This window comes from Corythoichthys intestinalis, chromosome 10 (genome assembly GCF_030265065.1).
Source record: "Corythoichthys intestinalis isolate RoL2023-P3 chromosome 10, ASM3026506v1, whole genome shotgun sequence".
Taxonomy (NCBI): domain Eukaryota; kingdom Metazoa; phylum Chordata; class Actinopteri; order Syngnathiformes; family Syngnathidae; genus Corythoichthys; species Corythoichthys intestinalis.
The window spans coordinates 7211632-7227940 of NC_080404.1; the positions used below are offsets into that span (position 1 = coordinate 7211632).

General features: G+C 40.0%; 1 protein-coding gene across 3 annotated transcripts in view; it reads right to left on the reverse strand.

Annotated features, from left to right (window-relative positions):
* antxr1d (ANTXR cell adhesion molecule 1d) overlaps nucleotides 1-16309 on the reverse strand; it is an 80034-nt gene that overhangs the window by 24930 nt on the left and 38795 nt on the right. For all 3 annotated transcript variants that reach the window (XM_057847960.1, XM_057847962.1, XM_057847961.1), the window contains 5 exons: nucleotides 14758-14856; nucleotides 13148-13217; nucleotides 2637-2715; nucleotides 2314-2409; nucleotides 2201-2239 (listed from right to left, as the gene is read on the reverse strand). In XM_057847960.1, the coding sequence (XP_057703943.1) occupies nucleotides 2201-2239; nucleotides 2314-2409; nucleotides 2637-2715; nucleotides 13148-13217; nucleotides 14758-14856 (383 nt within the window). The remainder of the gene's footprint in view (nucleotides 1-2200; nucleotides 2240-2313; nucleotides 2410-2636; nucleotides 2716-13147; nucleotides 13218-14757; nucleotides 14857-16309) is intronic.

Below are 16309 nucleotides of genomic sequence, written 5' to 3' on the forward strand. Positions count from 1 at the left end.
GGCCAATTGCTCCAGGTCTCTGAGATTTGAAGGGTGCCTTCTCCAAACTTCCATTTACAGATCTGGACTCATTGCTGGCCACTTTAGAAGTCTCCAGTGCTTTCTCTCAAACCATTTTCTAATGCTTTTTGAAGTGTCGTGCTGGAAGCCAAAAAACGTTTTGGAAGACTGTTCTCTGGTAAGCGGAGACAAAAGTAGAGCTCTTTGGGAAAAGGCATTAACATAGAGTTTACAGGGGGGGAAAAAACGAGGCCTTCAAAGAACAATGTCCCCACAGTCAAACATGGCGGGGGGTACCTGATGTTTTGGGGTTGATTTGGTGCCTCTGGCACTGGACTGCTTGACCGTGTGCATGGCATTATGAAGTCTGAAGACTACCAACAAATTTTGCAGCATAATGTAAGCCCCAGTGTGAGAAATCTGGGTCTCCCTCAGAGGTCATGGGTCTTCCAGTAGTACAATGACCAAAAAAAATTCAAAAAGCACTAGAAAATGGTTTCTTCTAAAGTAGCCAGCAATGAGTCCAGACCTGAATCCCATAGAACACCTGTGGAGAGATCTGAAAATGGCACCCTTCAAATCTCAGAGACCTGGAGCAGTTGGCCAAAGAAGAATGGTCTAAAATTCCAGTAGAAACTCATTGATGGATACCGGAAGCGGTTGTTCGCAGTTATTTTGTCTAAAGGTTGTGCTATCAAGTATTAGGCTGAGTGTGCCAATACTTTTGTCCGGCCAATTTTTGGAGTTTTGTGTGAAATGATAAAGATTCCCCCCCCCCCCCCCCCCCCCATTCTCTTTAGTGTTTTAACATTGCAAGCAAAGTAAATGAAAATATTACTACCAAAGCATTTGTAATTACAATCATTTTCTGGAAGAAATTGAGCATTATCTGACAGAATTAAAGGGGGGGCAATACTTTTGGCCAGCACTGTGTGTGTGTTACAGCTTTACAACTTGTCATAAGAGAAGAAAGTAAAAAGCTTCAAAGAGAACAATGGTCTTGTTAGCTGTCTGTCAAGCTGAGGCCAGAACACATCATATTAATAAAGTAAAAATAAGACAGTCAGGAACAATAAGCCACCGTTTATTCGACAAAAAAAAACAAAAAAAAAACGACTGGAGACAAAATGGCAGACGAGAGTCGAGTACGTCTTAACCTGGCGACTTACACTTGCTAAGTTGTGCAGCCAACTTAGCACAATGTCACTAACAGCTACAAATCAAGTCAGAAACCTTGGCGTAATTATTGACTCAGACCTAAAATTTGATAGCCATCTAAAGTCCGTCACTAAATCCGCTTATTACCACCTAAAAAATATAACCAGAATTAAGGGGCTTCTGACTCAACAAGACATGGAAAAACTTATGCATGCATTCATTTTCAGCAGATTGGACTACTGCAACGGTATATTTACAGGTCTTGATAAAAAATCAGTCAGGAAGCTGCAGCTAGTACAGAATGCTGCAGCCAGAGTCCTCACAAATACAAGGAAGCTGGACCACATTACACCGGTTTTGAAATCGCTACACTGGCTTCCAGTGAGTCAAAGGATAGACTATAAAATACTACTGCTCGTCTACAAAACACTTAATGGCCTTGGACCAAAATACATGCTTGACTTGTTAGATTCCTATGAGACATCTAGACCCCTAAGGTCGTCTGGAACGGGTCTTCTGCATGTTCCAAGAACAAGAACCAAGCAGGGTGAGGCAGCATTTAGTTATTATGCTCCTCACCTCTGGAACAAGTTACCCGAACGTCTGAAGTATGCTCGAACTGTTAGCTCCTTTAAATCAGGGCTAAAATTGCTTTTGTTTGGCACTGCATATCCATAACTGTCTATATATTTCAACCTACCTGCCTTCTATTCCTCTTGTGCTTATCTCCATTGCTGATTTCAATGATTATTATTAGTAGTAGTTTTTGCTTTATTTTTATTTTTGTTTTATTTTTATTTATTTATTTTTATTCTGTGATTAAATGCGATCATTTGTCTTGGTTTTTATGTTGTGTTGATTTAAATGTGATTTTTATGGTCTTCATGTGATGTAAAGCACTTTGAATTGCCTTGTGTTGAATTGTGCTATATAAATAAATTTGCCTTGCCTTGCCTTGCCTTGTACATGTTCAAAAGGGCAATTAATATATGCTTTTTAATTGGATATTAAATAATCTGTGTACTGTAGATACTGTACTTACAGGCTCAGGAGGAGGTGGAGGTGGCGGTTCTTTGATGACCTGAAGGTTACATGAAGCAAAAAATAATGTAACAGTTTAAAAAGAGTTGGTTGCAAATGAAGCTGTGAACTTACCACAGTGCAGCAGAGAGGCCAAAACCACCACATGAGTAGCAGGGCCAACAGCAAGAAAACCACCAGCAAAGAAATCAGCACAATAGTTCCGTCAAACTGTACAGACGACACACAAAAAATGAGGTTCAATTAGTCCAAAAGAAAGTCAAATAGAAAGAAACTGCTTTGCATTCCAGTACTCACAGCCTCCTCTGATGACACACAACAGAGGAGACTTCAGAAAGAAGAGAAGAAGAGGACTAGAGGAAATCCAAAAGAGGTTTTGAAAGGAAAAGTGAAATTTATCAAATAATAAATCAAGAGTATACACATGGTGTACTCACACATTCAGTTGTTGTGATGTGAACTGAACTGGTGATGTAGGATAGGCCTTCATTCATGCTCACCTGAAGGTAGATCACCCTGCAAAAAAATGGACGTATCATCGTCATGACAGGCTTGCCTGGGCAACGTGGTCTAATGCGCACGCTTGCTGAAGCAGCCTGCACATTCCTCCATGTGCTCTGTCCATACTTGCATTCCCTAAAAGGCTGACATGGACATTTTTCCCCAAATCTACAATGAGGTCAAGAGAGTTCTCCTCCTCAGTCTCACAGACATTGTCTGCACAGAAACCGCAAACCTGAATGATGTCTATCTGCAAATATGCGATAGGCTTACTTATGGATGGATGATCTAATTTTTTTCCAATTAGCAAATGCTTGGATCAGAGGCCTCCAAACCAGTCCCCAAAGGCCGCTGTGGGTCCTGATTTTTGTTCCGACCGATCCAGCACAGATAGTTTAACCAATGAGGTGTCTGCTAAAACAAACAGCACCTGACTGCAACCAACTGATTACACTTGTAACACACCAGGATTGGTGAAAAGGTGTCATCTTGTTTGGTCAGAATGAAATCCTGCTCCCACTGCGGCCCTTTGTGCAATAGAAAATATCACAAACATCACTGCTCTAGAGGAGATCTGCATGGAGGAATGGGCCAAAATACCAGCAACAGTGTGTGAAAAGCTTGTGAAGAGTTACAGAAAACGTTTGGCCTCGGTTATTGCCAACAAAGGGGACATAACAAAGTATTGAGATGAACTTTTGGTATTGACCAAATACTTATTTTCCACCATGATTTGCAAATAAATTCTTTAAAAATCAAACAATGTAATTTTCTGTTTTTTTCCCCCACATTCTGTCTCTCATGGTTGAGGTTTACCCATGTTGACAATTACAGGCCTCTCTAATATTTTCAAGTGGGAGAACTTGCACAATTAGTGGTTGACTAAATACTTATTTGCCCCACTGTATATTTATTTATCCATCCATCCATCCATCCATCCATCCATCCATCCATCCATCCATCCATCCATCCATCCATCCATCCATCCATCCATCCATCCATCCATCCATCCATCCATCCATCCATCCATCCATCCATCCATCCATCCATCCATCCATCCATCCAGGGGCGCTCATAGTCACACACAGCAGGGGGTGCTGAGGATCTTTTTTTGTTTATCCCATCCAAAAACAGCTGTTTTGGTCCAAATGTGTTATGCTCGTGCGTTCTCTCCATACAAGTTGTGCACAATAGCAGTACACAGGCATGCAGAATAGTTACGTACTACTACTAGGCTACTACAAAGACAGTGTTCTATTTCACTTTCAGTGTCTGTTGGAGTTTTTGTGTTGGAAATTAAAAAGCCCGTGTATTATAATGAAAACCTCGCAGCTGCACTGCTGGCCAAGTATTGGCACCCCTGGAATTCTGTCAGATAATGCTAATTTTTTCTCAGGAAATGATTGCAATTACAAATTCTTTGGTTTAATATCTTCATTTATTTTGCTTGCAATGAAAAAGCACAAAAGAGAATGAAAAAAAAAATCATTATCATACACAAAACTCCAAAAACGGGCCGGACAAAAGTTTTGGCACCATCAGCCTAAAACTTGGTGGCACAACCTTTAGACAAAATGACTGCGAACAACCACTTCCCGTATCCATCAATGAGTTTCTTACAATGCTCTGCTGGAATTTTAGACCATTCTTCTTTGGCCAACTGCTCCGAGTCTCTGAGATTTGAAGGGTGCCTTTTCTAAACTGCCATTTTCAAAATCAGGTCTGGACTCATTGCTGGCCACTTTAGAAGTCTCCAGTGCTTTCTCTCAAACCATTTTCTAGTGCTTTTTGAAGTGTGTTTTGGGTCATTGTCCTGCTGGAAGACCCATGACCTCTGAGGGAGCCCCACCTTTCTCATAGTGGGCCCTACATTATGCTGCAAAATGTGTTGGTTGTCTTCAGACTTCATTATGCCATGCACATGGTCAAGCAGACCAATGCCAAAAGTAGGAAAGCAACCTCAAAACATCAGGGAACCTCCATCATGTTTGACTGTGGGGACCATGTTCTTTTCTTTGAAGACCTCGTTTCCATTTGCTCTAAACTCTTATGTTGATGCCTTTTCCCAAAAAGCTCCACTTTTGTCTCATCTGACCAGAGAACATTCTTCCAAAACGTTTTTGGCTTTCTCAGGTAAATTTTGGCAAACTCCAGCCTGGCTTTTTTATGTCTCTGGGTCAGAAGTGGGGTCTTCCTGGGTTTCATTCAGACGCCGACAGATAGTACGGGTTGACACTCTTGTACCCCCGGACCGCAGGACAGCCTGAACTTGTTTGGATGTTAGTCGAGGTTCTTTAGCCATAATCCGCACAATCTTTCATTGAAATCCCTCATCCATTTTTCTTTTCCATCCACATCTAGGGAGGTTAGCCACAGTGCCATGGGCTTTACACTTATTGATGACGCTGTGCACGGTAGACACAGGAACATTCAGGCCTGAATGAATGTTCTCTGGTAAGATGAGACAAAAGTAGAGCTTTTGGGGAAAAGGCATCAACATAGAGTTTACAGGAAAAAAAAAACAAGGCCTTCAAAGAACAAGGTCCCCACAGCCAAACATGACGGAGGTTCCCTGATGTTTTGGGGTTGCTTTGCTGCCTCTGGCACTGGACTGCTTGACCGTGTGTATGGCATTATGAAGTCTGAAGCCTACCAACAAATTTTGCAGCGTAATGTAAGGCCCAGAGTGAGAAATCTGGGTGTCCCTCAGAGGTCATGGGTCTTCCAGTAGGACAATGACCAAAAACACACTTCAAAAAGCACTAGAAATGGTTTGCGAGAAAGCACTGGAGACTTCTAAAGTGGCCAGCAATAAGTCGAGACCTGAATCCCATTGAACACCTGTGGAGAGATCTGAAAATGGCAGTTTGGAGAAGGCACCCTTCAAATCTCAGAGATCTGGAGCAGTTGGCCAAAGAAGAATGGTCTAAAATTGCAGCAGAGCATTGTAAGAAACTCTCTGACGGATACCGGAAGCGGTTGTCGCAGTTATTTTGTCTGAAGGTTGTGCTACCGAGTATTAGGCTGAGGGTGCCAATACTTTTGTCCGGCCCATTTTTTTGAGTTTTGTGTAAAATGATCATGATTTAATTTTTTTCCCCCATTCTCTTTTTGTTTTTTCATTGCAAGCAAAATAAATGAAGATATTACTATCAAAGCATTTGTAATTGCAATCATTTACTGGGAGAAATTGAGCATTATCTGACAGAATTGCAGGGGTGCCAATACTTGTTCACTAAGAAACAGCAACCAAAATATAATCAAATGATGATGAGTTTGCACAATAATTAGATTCAACATTGGGAAAGAAATACAAAATTAAGACAATTAGCTCTTTTTTTATGGCTGAATGGGCTGATTTGTCTTTCATAGAACAAAAGATGCCAATAGCCGAACTGAGAAGTCGAGAAGGAGGCAGCTGCAAATTGTAGTTCTTGGTTTAGGGAAAAGAACGGAGAAAGGCTTCTTGTGCTGTGCTTATGGTTTGGGGGGACAGAGACAAGGGGGCATTGAGCTTTGGGTCCACATGTGAGGAGAGGGTGGTGACGGGGGGAGGTCACTGCAAGGTGGGGTGTTCATAGAGAGCATGTGGGGGATGGGATGAAGAGAACCTTTTCTGTCTGAAATCCCTTCAGCGTTATCACTCCCTTCTGAGGACCCATAGGACCCCCTTCTCTCCGATCCCTATTGATTTCCTTGCCCACCATACCCTTCTATACGAACGACTTTGACTTGACTCTGGCTGTCACTGACTTGGGAGGAGAAAATCGGGAGTGCAGGTGATTCCCTCCCATCATACGGTCGGGGGACATGCTGCTATCAATCTGTATCAATCATCCTCTCCCCACTATATGTGTCTTTGCTTCATGTTTGTGTGTGTGTTCTTTGTCGTCGAATCCGGAAGGATTGCAGTCAACACAGATTTGTGTGAAGCCAGCATCAATGACTTCATTCTAAGAGACAAGGCTCAAATAGAACAGGAGGGGATTGAAGGTCTTCGAGGTCCGGTTGGCAGCCTTAAGATCTTCCCAAAACAGCTGAAGTGAATATAGCTGTAAAGGTGGAGACCGAGTCCATCTTTCACTTCCTCTCGGTGAAATGAATCAGTTTGCCTTTGTGACGAATGTTGTTTGAGCGCTAGTTGTATTTCTCCACAGCTCATCAGGCAATTGTTGGCCTCCCCTTCGGCAATTTACAGCTGACTTGCTCTTAGTCGAACGCAAGGATGTCAAACAGTGCTGACTGTGCACTAATGGGCTTCAGCTATATGGAAAAATTCACTCCTTCAGGCAATGTGTGACAATGCACCAAATTATCATCTGTCCTCATAAAAAAGTCATTATTGACAACATTTTTCTGACTGCCTTTTTGTTGTTGTTGTAAATTAACGCTAAAAAATTTACGTCTAGTATTGCGATATAAAAATATGGAATTTCAATTATCATATCAGATTATGTAAAATTGGAATCACTCCACTCCAAAAAAGTCATTCTGAAGACCAAGGGCGTAGGTTTGGTCTCAACATTGGTAGGGACGATATAACAGCATAACCTGCATGTACACTTTTTGCTGGGGACGGGACATTAATAAGACCAAACACACCGGGTGAATGGGAGTCAGGGCTACATTTCTCACGAATATAAACCAAATTAATTGATAGGCTAAATAATTAATGCAAAATACATCTGTATTGACTAATACTAACTTTCATATGTATTGGCTGATGTGATAAACTGTTCTATTCAAACCTTTGTTTTCAAAAACTACTAAAGAAACAGTTTGAAAACCAGAATAAATGTCTGGATTTAATTAGCAAATTTATATTTCAATATTTGAAAACAACTCAAATTATATCAAATACATAATAGATACAAAGTTGTTAATAATCTCTTAACTATCCAGGGATGCAGAAAATAAACATTTGTCTTAAGACCACTCAACATTGTTGAGAAATTAACATATATATAATATATAAAAATATACATTAGAAATAACACACACACAAAAAAACTCTTAGCAAGGGATTAAAAAAAAAAAAAAATCAGCCTTCCATCCGGTAAGACACTACCTACTGCTTTTGTCCACAAGCACAGCCAAACGCAACAAAAACAATGAAAGCTCCTTTGGGCTGATTTAAAACCACATGCATAACATAAAAATAAAAATTGGGGAGAAAGGGATAAACCTCAGTTCACTACATTTCTCACATTTTAATTAACGTTAACAGTAGAAAATACAGGAGGACACTTCTTTCTAAGCAGCTTCCAACTCAAGTTTTGCAGGTTAGCAAATTCACACAGTTTAATGTTTTGCTAATGCTGATACAGGTCAGACTTTCAGTAGCAAAATTAGCGGTGTGTTCCCCACCTCCACGACAATGACGTCTTTTTACATTAAATTCAGTGGCTGCAGCTGGTCGGGGGGAAAAACCCTTCTCATATCCCTCCTCTTGGAAGGGGGTGGAGCAGGCGGCATGGGGCTGAGGCTGTGAGTGTGTGTTTGTGTGGGTGTATGTATTGGGGGAAGAGGGGAGTCCAAGTAATCAGCCAATCAAACGTGACTCAGAGGGGAAAAAACTGGACTGGCACACTCAGCAGTGAAAAGGGGTAAATGTAAGTCACAGCAAAATGAAAATAATTCACTTAATAATGGTAGGGTCAAATATATCCCTATAACATATTGGGAGACAATCTTAATTACCAATATAACTCAAGTCACTATATAATGCAAATAAGGTTGCCTTAAAAGTTGGTGGGGACAATTTGAACATCCTGAAAAGTTGGTAGTGTTATGTCCCTACCGTCCCTATGCAAACCTACGCCCTTGCTGAAGACTCACTTATCCATCCCCACACACCTAGTAAATGTCATTCACTCTAATCATAATCTTTGTTGATGTTTGCTGTTGTTAAATTGCTGTTGTTAAGTCAAAAGGGCAAATTGTTGTTACTATCAAAAAGCAAAAGTTTATGGAATGTAACCTCTGCTAAAGACTGACAGATAGGCATGTGCCGGTTACAGGTTTCAAGGTTTACCATGGTGTGGAAACGTCACTGTTTCAAAACCACTGAAATTTTCCATCACACGGTTGTACGGTATTTCAGCGGTATGAAAAAGTATCTGAACCTTTTGGAATTTTCACATTTCTGCATAAAATCACCATCAAATGTGATCTGAGCTTTTTCAAAATCACACAGATGAAACAACAGTCTCTGACTAAAACCACCCAAACATTTATAGGTTTTGACAATGACAGAAGTAAGAAGTAGGAGTAAGTAAGTGAACCATCACATTTAATATTTTGTTGTCCCCCCCCCCCCCCTTTGGCAGCAATAACTTTGATGCTTCCTGTAGCAGCAGATCAGTTTAGCATATTGATCAGGACTAATCTTGGCCCATTCTTCTCAACAAAACTGGTGGAGTTCAGTCAGATTCCTGGGATGTCTGGCATAAATCGCTGTCTTTAGGTCAGTGTTTTTAAACCGGTGTGCCGCGGCACACTAGTGTGCCGTGAGAGATCATCAGGTGTGCCGCGAGAAATTATCTAATGTCGTATTTATATATATATATATATATATATATATTGTAATGTCCGTAACTGTGCGGGCCCTTGAGGGGCCATCAGACTGCAGAGTGACGTAGCAGGAAGCAAGCAAGGAGGGAGGGAGAACGGCATGAGAGCAAGTTAGCGGTCGCATGTTGCGGATGCCGCTGTTATTTTGTTTATTATTTTCCATTGTTGCCACAATAAAGTTGGAAAGTCATCACCAACTCCTCTCCTTTGTAAATCCCCATTCAGGGCTATTACAATATTTTTTTTACGTCGTCGGGCGGAGTTGCAGTAGGAAGGAAGGAAGGAAGGAAGGAAGGAAGGAGTCGGTAGAAAGTTCTTGGTCGTGTGCAGATGAGCGAAGTTTGCTCGTCTCGCTTTCAAAAACTGCTCGGATTTCTAGCCATCAACGACTTTGCTGTCCGCGACAAAGTGCACCCCAACACGTCTACTGCACATTATTTGGTTAGACTCGTCATGTGTCGATATACTCGAAAGTGTCCTTTCTATTTTATCCATATGTGACGACCGTCAATCCTCCCCCTGTGTTATATTACAACACATTGTTGAGAAGAGCAAGGTGGATAATGGCTAAAAATCCGAGCAGTTTTTGAACGCGACAGGAGCAGCACCGCGCCATGGTGCAAAGCAAGTTTAAACTTCATCTCCAAACGAAATACCCGTCGCTTCAAATCAAGTCGATGGACTATTTTGTTTGCCTTCGTGGGAACACAGAGAAACAGGCAACTTTTTTTGTAATATAAAAACTAAGAAGGAAAATGAGAAAGCTCTCAAAACCAGTTACCTTGTTGCTAAATCCAAAAAGTCAGACACCGTGACAGTGACATTAATACTACCTGCCTACAAAGCCATTGTCTGCGAGATGCTCGCCCCTGATGTGGTTAAAGACATTGCTCAAGTCCCCCTGTCTGATAATTCTGAGCTTTTTCAAGCCTAACTGCTATAAAAAAAAAAAAAATTTTAATTAAAACAAAGACAGAGCTGTTGAAGAATAAGGATATCGACTTTGTGTTCATCTAAACAGGCTCAAGTTTCACACTGAGTAAGCATACATACTGAGAAATTATTTTATAATTGAATATGATGTACAGTAAATACTTTTGGGAACATTTTTGGTTTGTGTTGTGCCGCGAGATTTTTTCCAATATAAAAATGTGCCGTGAGTCAAAAAAGGTTGAAAACCACTGCTTTAGGTCATGCCAAAGCATCTCAACGGGGTTCAAGTCTGGACTTGGCCACTCCAGATCGGGTATTTTGTTCTTCAGTAGCCATTCTGAAGGTGATTTACTTCTGTCTTTTGGATCATTGTCTTGTTGCAGCATCCATCCTCTTTTTAGCTTCAACTGTCTGACAGACGGCCTCACGTTTTCCTGCAAAACATCCTAATAAACTTTTGAATTCATTCTTTCATTAATGATTGTAAGTTGTCCAAGCCCTGAGTTAGCACAACAGGCCCAAATAATGCTGCTCCCTCCACCATGCTTTACGGTGGGGATGAGGTGTTGATGTTGGTGAGATGTTCCATTTTTCCTCCACACATGACGTTGTGTGTTACTCCCAAACAATTCAACTTTGGTTTCGTCAGTCCACAAAATATTTTGCCATACCTTCTGTGAAATGTCCAAGTGCCTTTTTGCGAACATTAAACGAGTAACAATGTTTTTATTTTTTTATTTTTAGACAGCAGTTGCTATCTACAATGGAGTCCTCCCATGAACACCATTCTTGGCCATTGTTTTACATATAGTTGATGTGCGCACAGAGATATTGGACTGTGCCAGTGATTTCAGTAATTCTTTAGCAGACACTCAAGGGTTCTTTTGAACCTTTCGGAGTATTCTGCGCTGAAGTCTTGGCGTCATCTTTGGTTGGCGGCCACTCCTTGTGACAGATGCAACAGTGCCAAACGCTCTCCATTTGTAGACAACTTCACCAACTGTCTATTGATGATCATCCAGACTTTTAGAGATGGTTTTCTATCCTTTCCCAGCTATATACAGATCAACAATCGCAGGTCTTCAGACAGCTCTTTTGACCGAGCCATGATGCACATTAGACAATGCTTCTCATAAAGATTATTCTTACCAGGTGTGTGTTTTATAGTGGGCTGGGCAGCTTTAAATCACTCATCAGTGATTGGGCACACACCTGACTTAAAATGTTTGGTAAAAATTGGTTTCAGTTGCTCTTTAAGTCTCCTTAGGCAGAGGGTTCACTCATTTTTCCCTCTTCTGTCATTGTTTGCATGCGAACCTCATTAAAATATGGAAACCTCTAAATTTGTGTTAAAGCAGACACTTTTTTTTTTTTTAACTTCTGTGTGATTTTGACAAAGATCAGATAACATTTGATTGTGATTTTATGCAGAAATGTGATAAATTACAAAAGGTTCAGATACTTTTTCATACCACTTTACTCCTACTTCTACCTCTGTCTTGCTGTTGTGATGCCATTTTGTTGTTGTAATTGTGAGAAAAACTGATTATTTCCAGCAGAGACATGATATGAAACATTGCGGATGCAAGATGGCGGCCATTGACGTGAACTTCGACTGGATTTTTTTCAGTCGCCTCCGGAAAACATTTAGTTACGATGAGACAGTGCTGCCATCTGGTATTGAATGAAAGCTACGATTCGTCTATAATAGTACACTGGTAAAAAAATGACGTCTTTATAATGAGTAGTAAGTACAACAGATGTTATGGCCCTGAGAAATCAAGGGGACGCCGGCGTACCCGATTGTACAGCGTGGAGTGGATAAGGTTAAAACCCAGAAGGTCATTTTCATAACTTGTATAGTGCTTATGATCAGTTCTCACCCAGTGCCAGTGTGAATGTACGTTGTCGGTGTGACTTGTCTGTCTCTACGTGCCCCGTAAATGACCAGCAACCAGTTCATAAAGGTTTTCTGCCTTTTCCTGGAAACCATCTTAGATGTGCTAAGCTTTCCGTGGCCTTGAACAGAATAAGTAGTGTAGAAAATTGGACGGCTGTATGAGGTAATTAAAGACTAAGGTGAAAAATATTTGATACCAGAATATCTTGAGTTTTTTTTTCTGATTCCTTTATTTTACGAATTATCCCAGTTGCAATCTTTCAAATTCCATAAGTTGCATGTTACTTTACTGTATGTATTTCAGTAAATGAAATAGAGGATGTCAGTCTTCATCTTCTGCAGCAAGAAAACAAAATTCCTTTTTCCAATTTCCATGTGTGAGGAGTGTTTCCCTGTGAACAAACTACTTTGCAGAAGAGCTCAAATCACACAAGAAATCTGAGTGACAGCGCCAAGACAGATGATGACTAGGAGGTGTCTGAAGCCGCAGGGCGGCACAGTATAATTATGTACAGGACTCCGGGGCAGCAGGCCCAGGAATGCTGCCGGGCCTCGGTCCACTTGGAGCTCGGCCCAAAGCCGCGCTCTGTCTGCCCTACTAGAAAACTTCCAGTCTCGATCACCAAGGGCAGGGCTGTGAACGCTTGGAGGAAACTTTACACTCCCTGGCCACCTCCCCTGACACTTGCTTTCTCCTTAAAGTGTCAGCCACAGATTGGGATACCACGCACATTCATATTAGACACACAATACACAAAGAGGGGGTTGTGACGGTTTAAACCAGGAGGCGCTCATTAAGTCGTGTTCCTGGGCTCTCCTCCTGTGATCGGTGTCTGCCTTCGTTAGCTGTGACAAACTCTGATTGATCACACACGCTCAGTGACTTTGGCCAAGATGTTTTCAAGGACGCGAGTGGCGTGGCGTGTACATCGGACTAACTTGCTGGCAAAGATGGCGACAGCTAAATTTGGTCTTTAAATATGTAAACAATAGGTGAAGAAACAATCGTGTCAGGGTAAAAATTACAAATGTGCAACTCACCTCCCTGCTTCTTCAATAACAGGAGCAGGACAGAGAAGGAATGTATCCTCTATCCCAGCTGGTCTTTCATCTGGAGAAAATTTAATTCATTTATCAAATTTAATATTTAATTTTTTTTGCAGATGAGTTTTTTCCCACTCTGTTAGTACTGCATATTTACATTCCAAAGTTGTACAATTTCAAACTAGACCAGCATTTTGAAATTCAGTGCAGGTAGTCACCGGGTTAGGAACGGAACTCGTTTGTAACCTGTATTTTCCGCACTATAAGTCACACCTAAAAGCCTTCAATTTTCTAGAAACAATGACGATGCGCTTATATATGGTTAGTCATGGCATGACATTCACTTTTGCCCAGCTCCTATCTATTGGATGCATGGCGCAACCACAACTGCTAGTACTACTGCGCCTGATAATTCAGTGAGCTCTATATAAAAAAAAAAAACAGTTTTAATATAGGCCATTCATTGAAGTTGTGCCTGATACGCCGATGTGTCTCATAGTGCGGAAAATACGGTACATGCCATCAAATAAATCTAGGGCTGCAGTTATCTATTGTTTAAGTAATAGATTAATCTTTCAATTAGTTCGAATAATCGCGTAAACAGGGCTGCAGTTATCTATTGTTTAAGTAATAGATTAATCTTTCAATTAGTTCGAATAATCGAACCATTTAATGTGTTGGAGAATAAATTTTAGGAGATGGAAAACAAAGGCTTGCTGAGATTGCACTTTCAAAAGACAATTAAATGTGAATACAAAATAAAATTCCCGAGTGTTTTTTCAAACTATGCAGAACTGCACCTTCATTTCACAAAAGCAATTAAAAATAAATTAAAATACCTGAGCTCGGCCTCAAATGGTAGAGAAAATTAATAAATGAAGATCGAAATACAACAAAAGAACAATTGGCTAACACGTGTAGCAAAATTCTGTTAGCTTAAATGCTAACTTTTTTTTAACGATGCTTTTAACAAGTCAACTAAATTACAAATGCATTAAAAGTCATTTTAACCAAAAAACTTACATCATGTTGGTCTTAACAGGGAGCAGCTGGATCTGGCCACGTTAGCTCAGTTATGTCATATTCACTGTTGCCACTGGAGGGCAGTGTGTCTACCCAAATCCGTAAAACTAAATGCAAACACTTTCAAAACAAACTATTTCAATGCCACTCTAATTAAACAAATCCTTGAGGCAGAAAATTTGATTTGCAGATTTTTCTAATCGAATTACTCGAGTTAATCGATTAATGATTGCAGCACTAAATGAGACCAACAAGTTTTAACCTTTAAAACTTTTTGAACACAATTTTCAATATGCATGCAGGATAAAAAGCTTCCACACTTTAAATTGCCAATGGAAAATCCACTTTATTGTTATACTTATTGTTGTTTAATCTCATTAGACTGATTTCAGGGAATTCATCTAGGACCTTCTTATATTATGATATAATACGGTGCTCTGATCCAAGATTCTGTTTTTTAGGGTGAATATTCAAAAGGCGTAAATATTTTTTCCTGTGTAAAGGTGAATAGAAAAAAGATTCCTGCACAAGTAGGGTTGCCAACTGTAATCTTGACATTAAGTTTTTCTGTCACCACAACTTACCTAGAGTGTGTGTGTCATTTAATTTGAAGCTGCAGAGGACCTGGTCAATATTTCTGGCATGTAGAAAGCCATTTCCTCTCACCACAACCTGAAAGCTCTCTGTGTGACAGAAACAGCTGTCATTAAATTTCATACACATCAAATATTACAAGATATTTTTCCTGATTAAAGATATAAACAATTGTACAAGTACATGTAGTCTCCGGGCAGAGGTGGGTAGTGATGTGTTATATGTACTCAGTTACATTTACTCGAGTTACTTTTTGAGAAAAATGTACTTCTAAGAGTAGTTTTACTAAGCCATACTTTTTACTTTTGTATAGATTTGTGAAAAAAAAAACGCTACTCTTACTCCACTACTTTGGGCTACACAAGAGTTGTTACGTTTTTCCTCTTTAGTCTACATATATTTTTTTTTGCTAGAGATGCCATTGCTAAGAGTAGCGCTACTAATTTCACCAATAAGACATCGCAATAATAATCACAACTCCATTCCGCCCATCAGACGCGAGCTTGCCGTTCTATGATCACACCAGCCTGTTTAATCACGAGGCGTCTGTAAGGCACGGTAACAAGTGAAGTATTTGACATAGAGCGCCGCCCTCAACATGAATCCTAAGCCAGGATTTAAAACTCTCTCCCAGTTTTTATTTGGCACCCATTGACCACGGAAAACCGGACATATAATTTCATAATATTTAATTTAATAATAGTAACTACGAAGGAACTACAGTATTCACTATTTAAACTAGGAACTATTTTCTCCACTAGAGGGCAGGGCACTCATGCTTTTTGGATGATAATGCTTCATTTCTGTTTTTTTTTTTGTATTTTTTCTTCTCTCTTGCCGAAATTCAATAATTAAAAAAAATATATATATTTCTTTGGCTTAATGTGGTTATGTAATGAGTTATTGTACAGTATGATAACAGCAGTTCATATAGATAAGTTTGTGGTGAGGGTGAGGTCACTCAAAATGTTACTCATTACTTGAGTATTCTTTTCACTGGTTACTTTTTTATTTGCATTCGAGTACATTTTTTGGATGACTAATTTTACTCTTACTTGAGTAATATTATTTTGAAGTAACGCTATTGTTGAGTAAATTTTTAGGCTACTCAACCCACCTCTGTCTTCGGGTTACGAATAAGTTCCGTTCCTACACTGACGACGTAACCGGAATTTCCACTTAACTTGGAATGAACCCTTTAAGCACCTCTTAATACCCCCTAAATCTCAAAATAACTACTTAAAAACATGTATTCAAATACATCATTGTACTGTCCTTGCCAAGACATTGGAGCTAAGTCCTAGCTAAACAGTGAGCTAAACTCTGAAATGAAAATGTCAGACGTCCATGTGGTTTATTGACTTTTTTCAGCTGCTCATGACATCAACACTTGCAGAATGAAGCTAAAATAAAAATGAAATTAAATCAGTTTCATCTTCAATAGCAGCAATTCAAATATGTGTTTTAACTAGGGTAGCTGCTGATACAGCAATAACAATCCACAAAAACGATTAGCATGTATCAGTCAGCATTCGCACATCA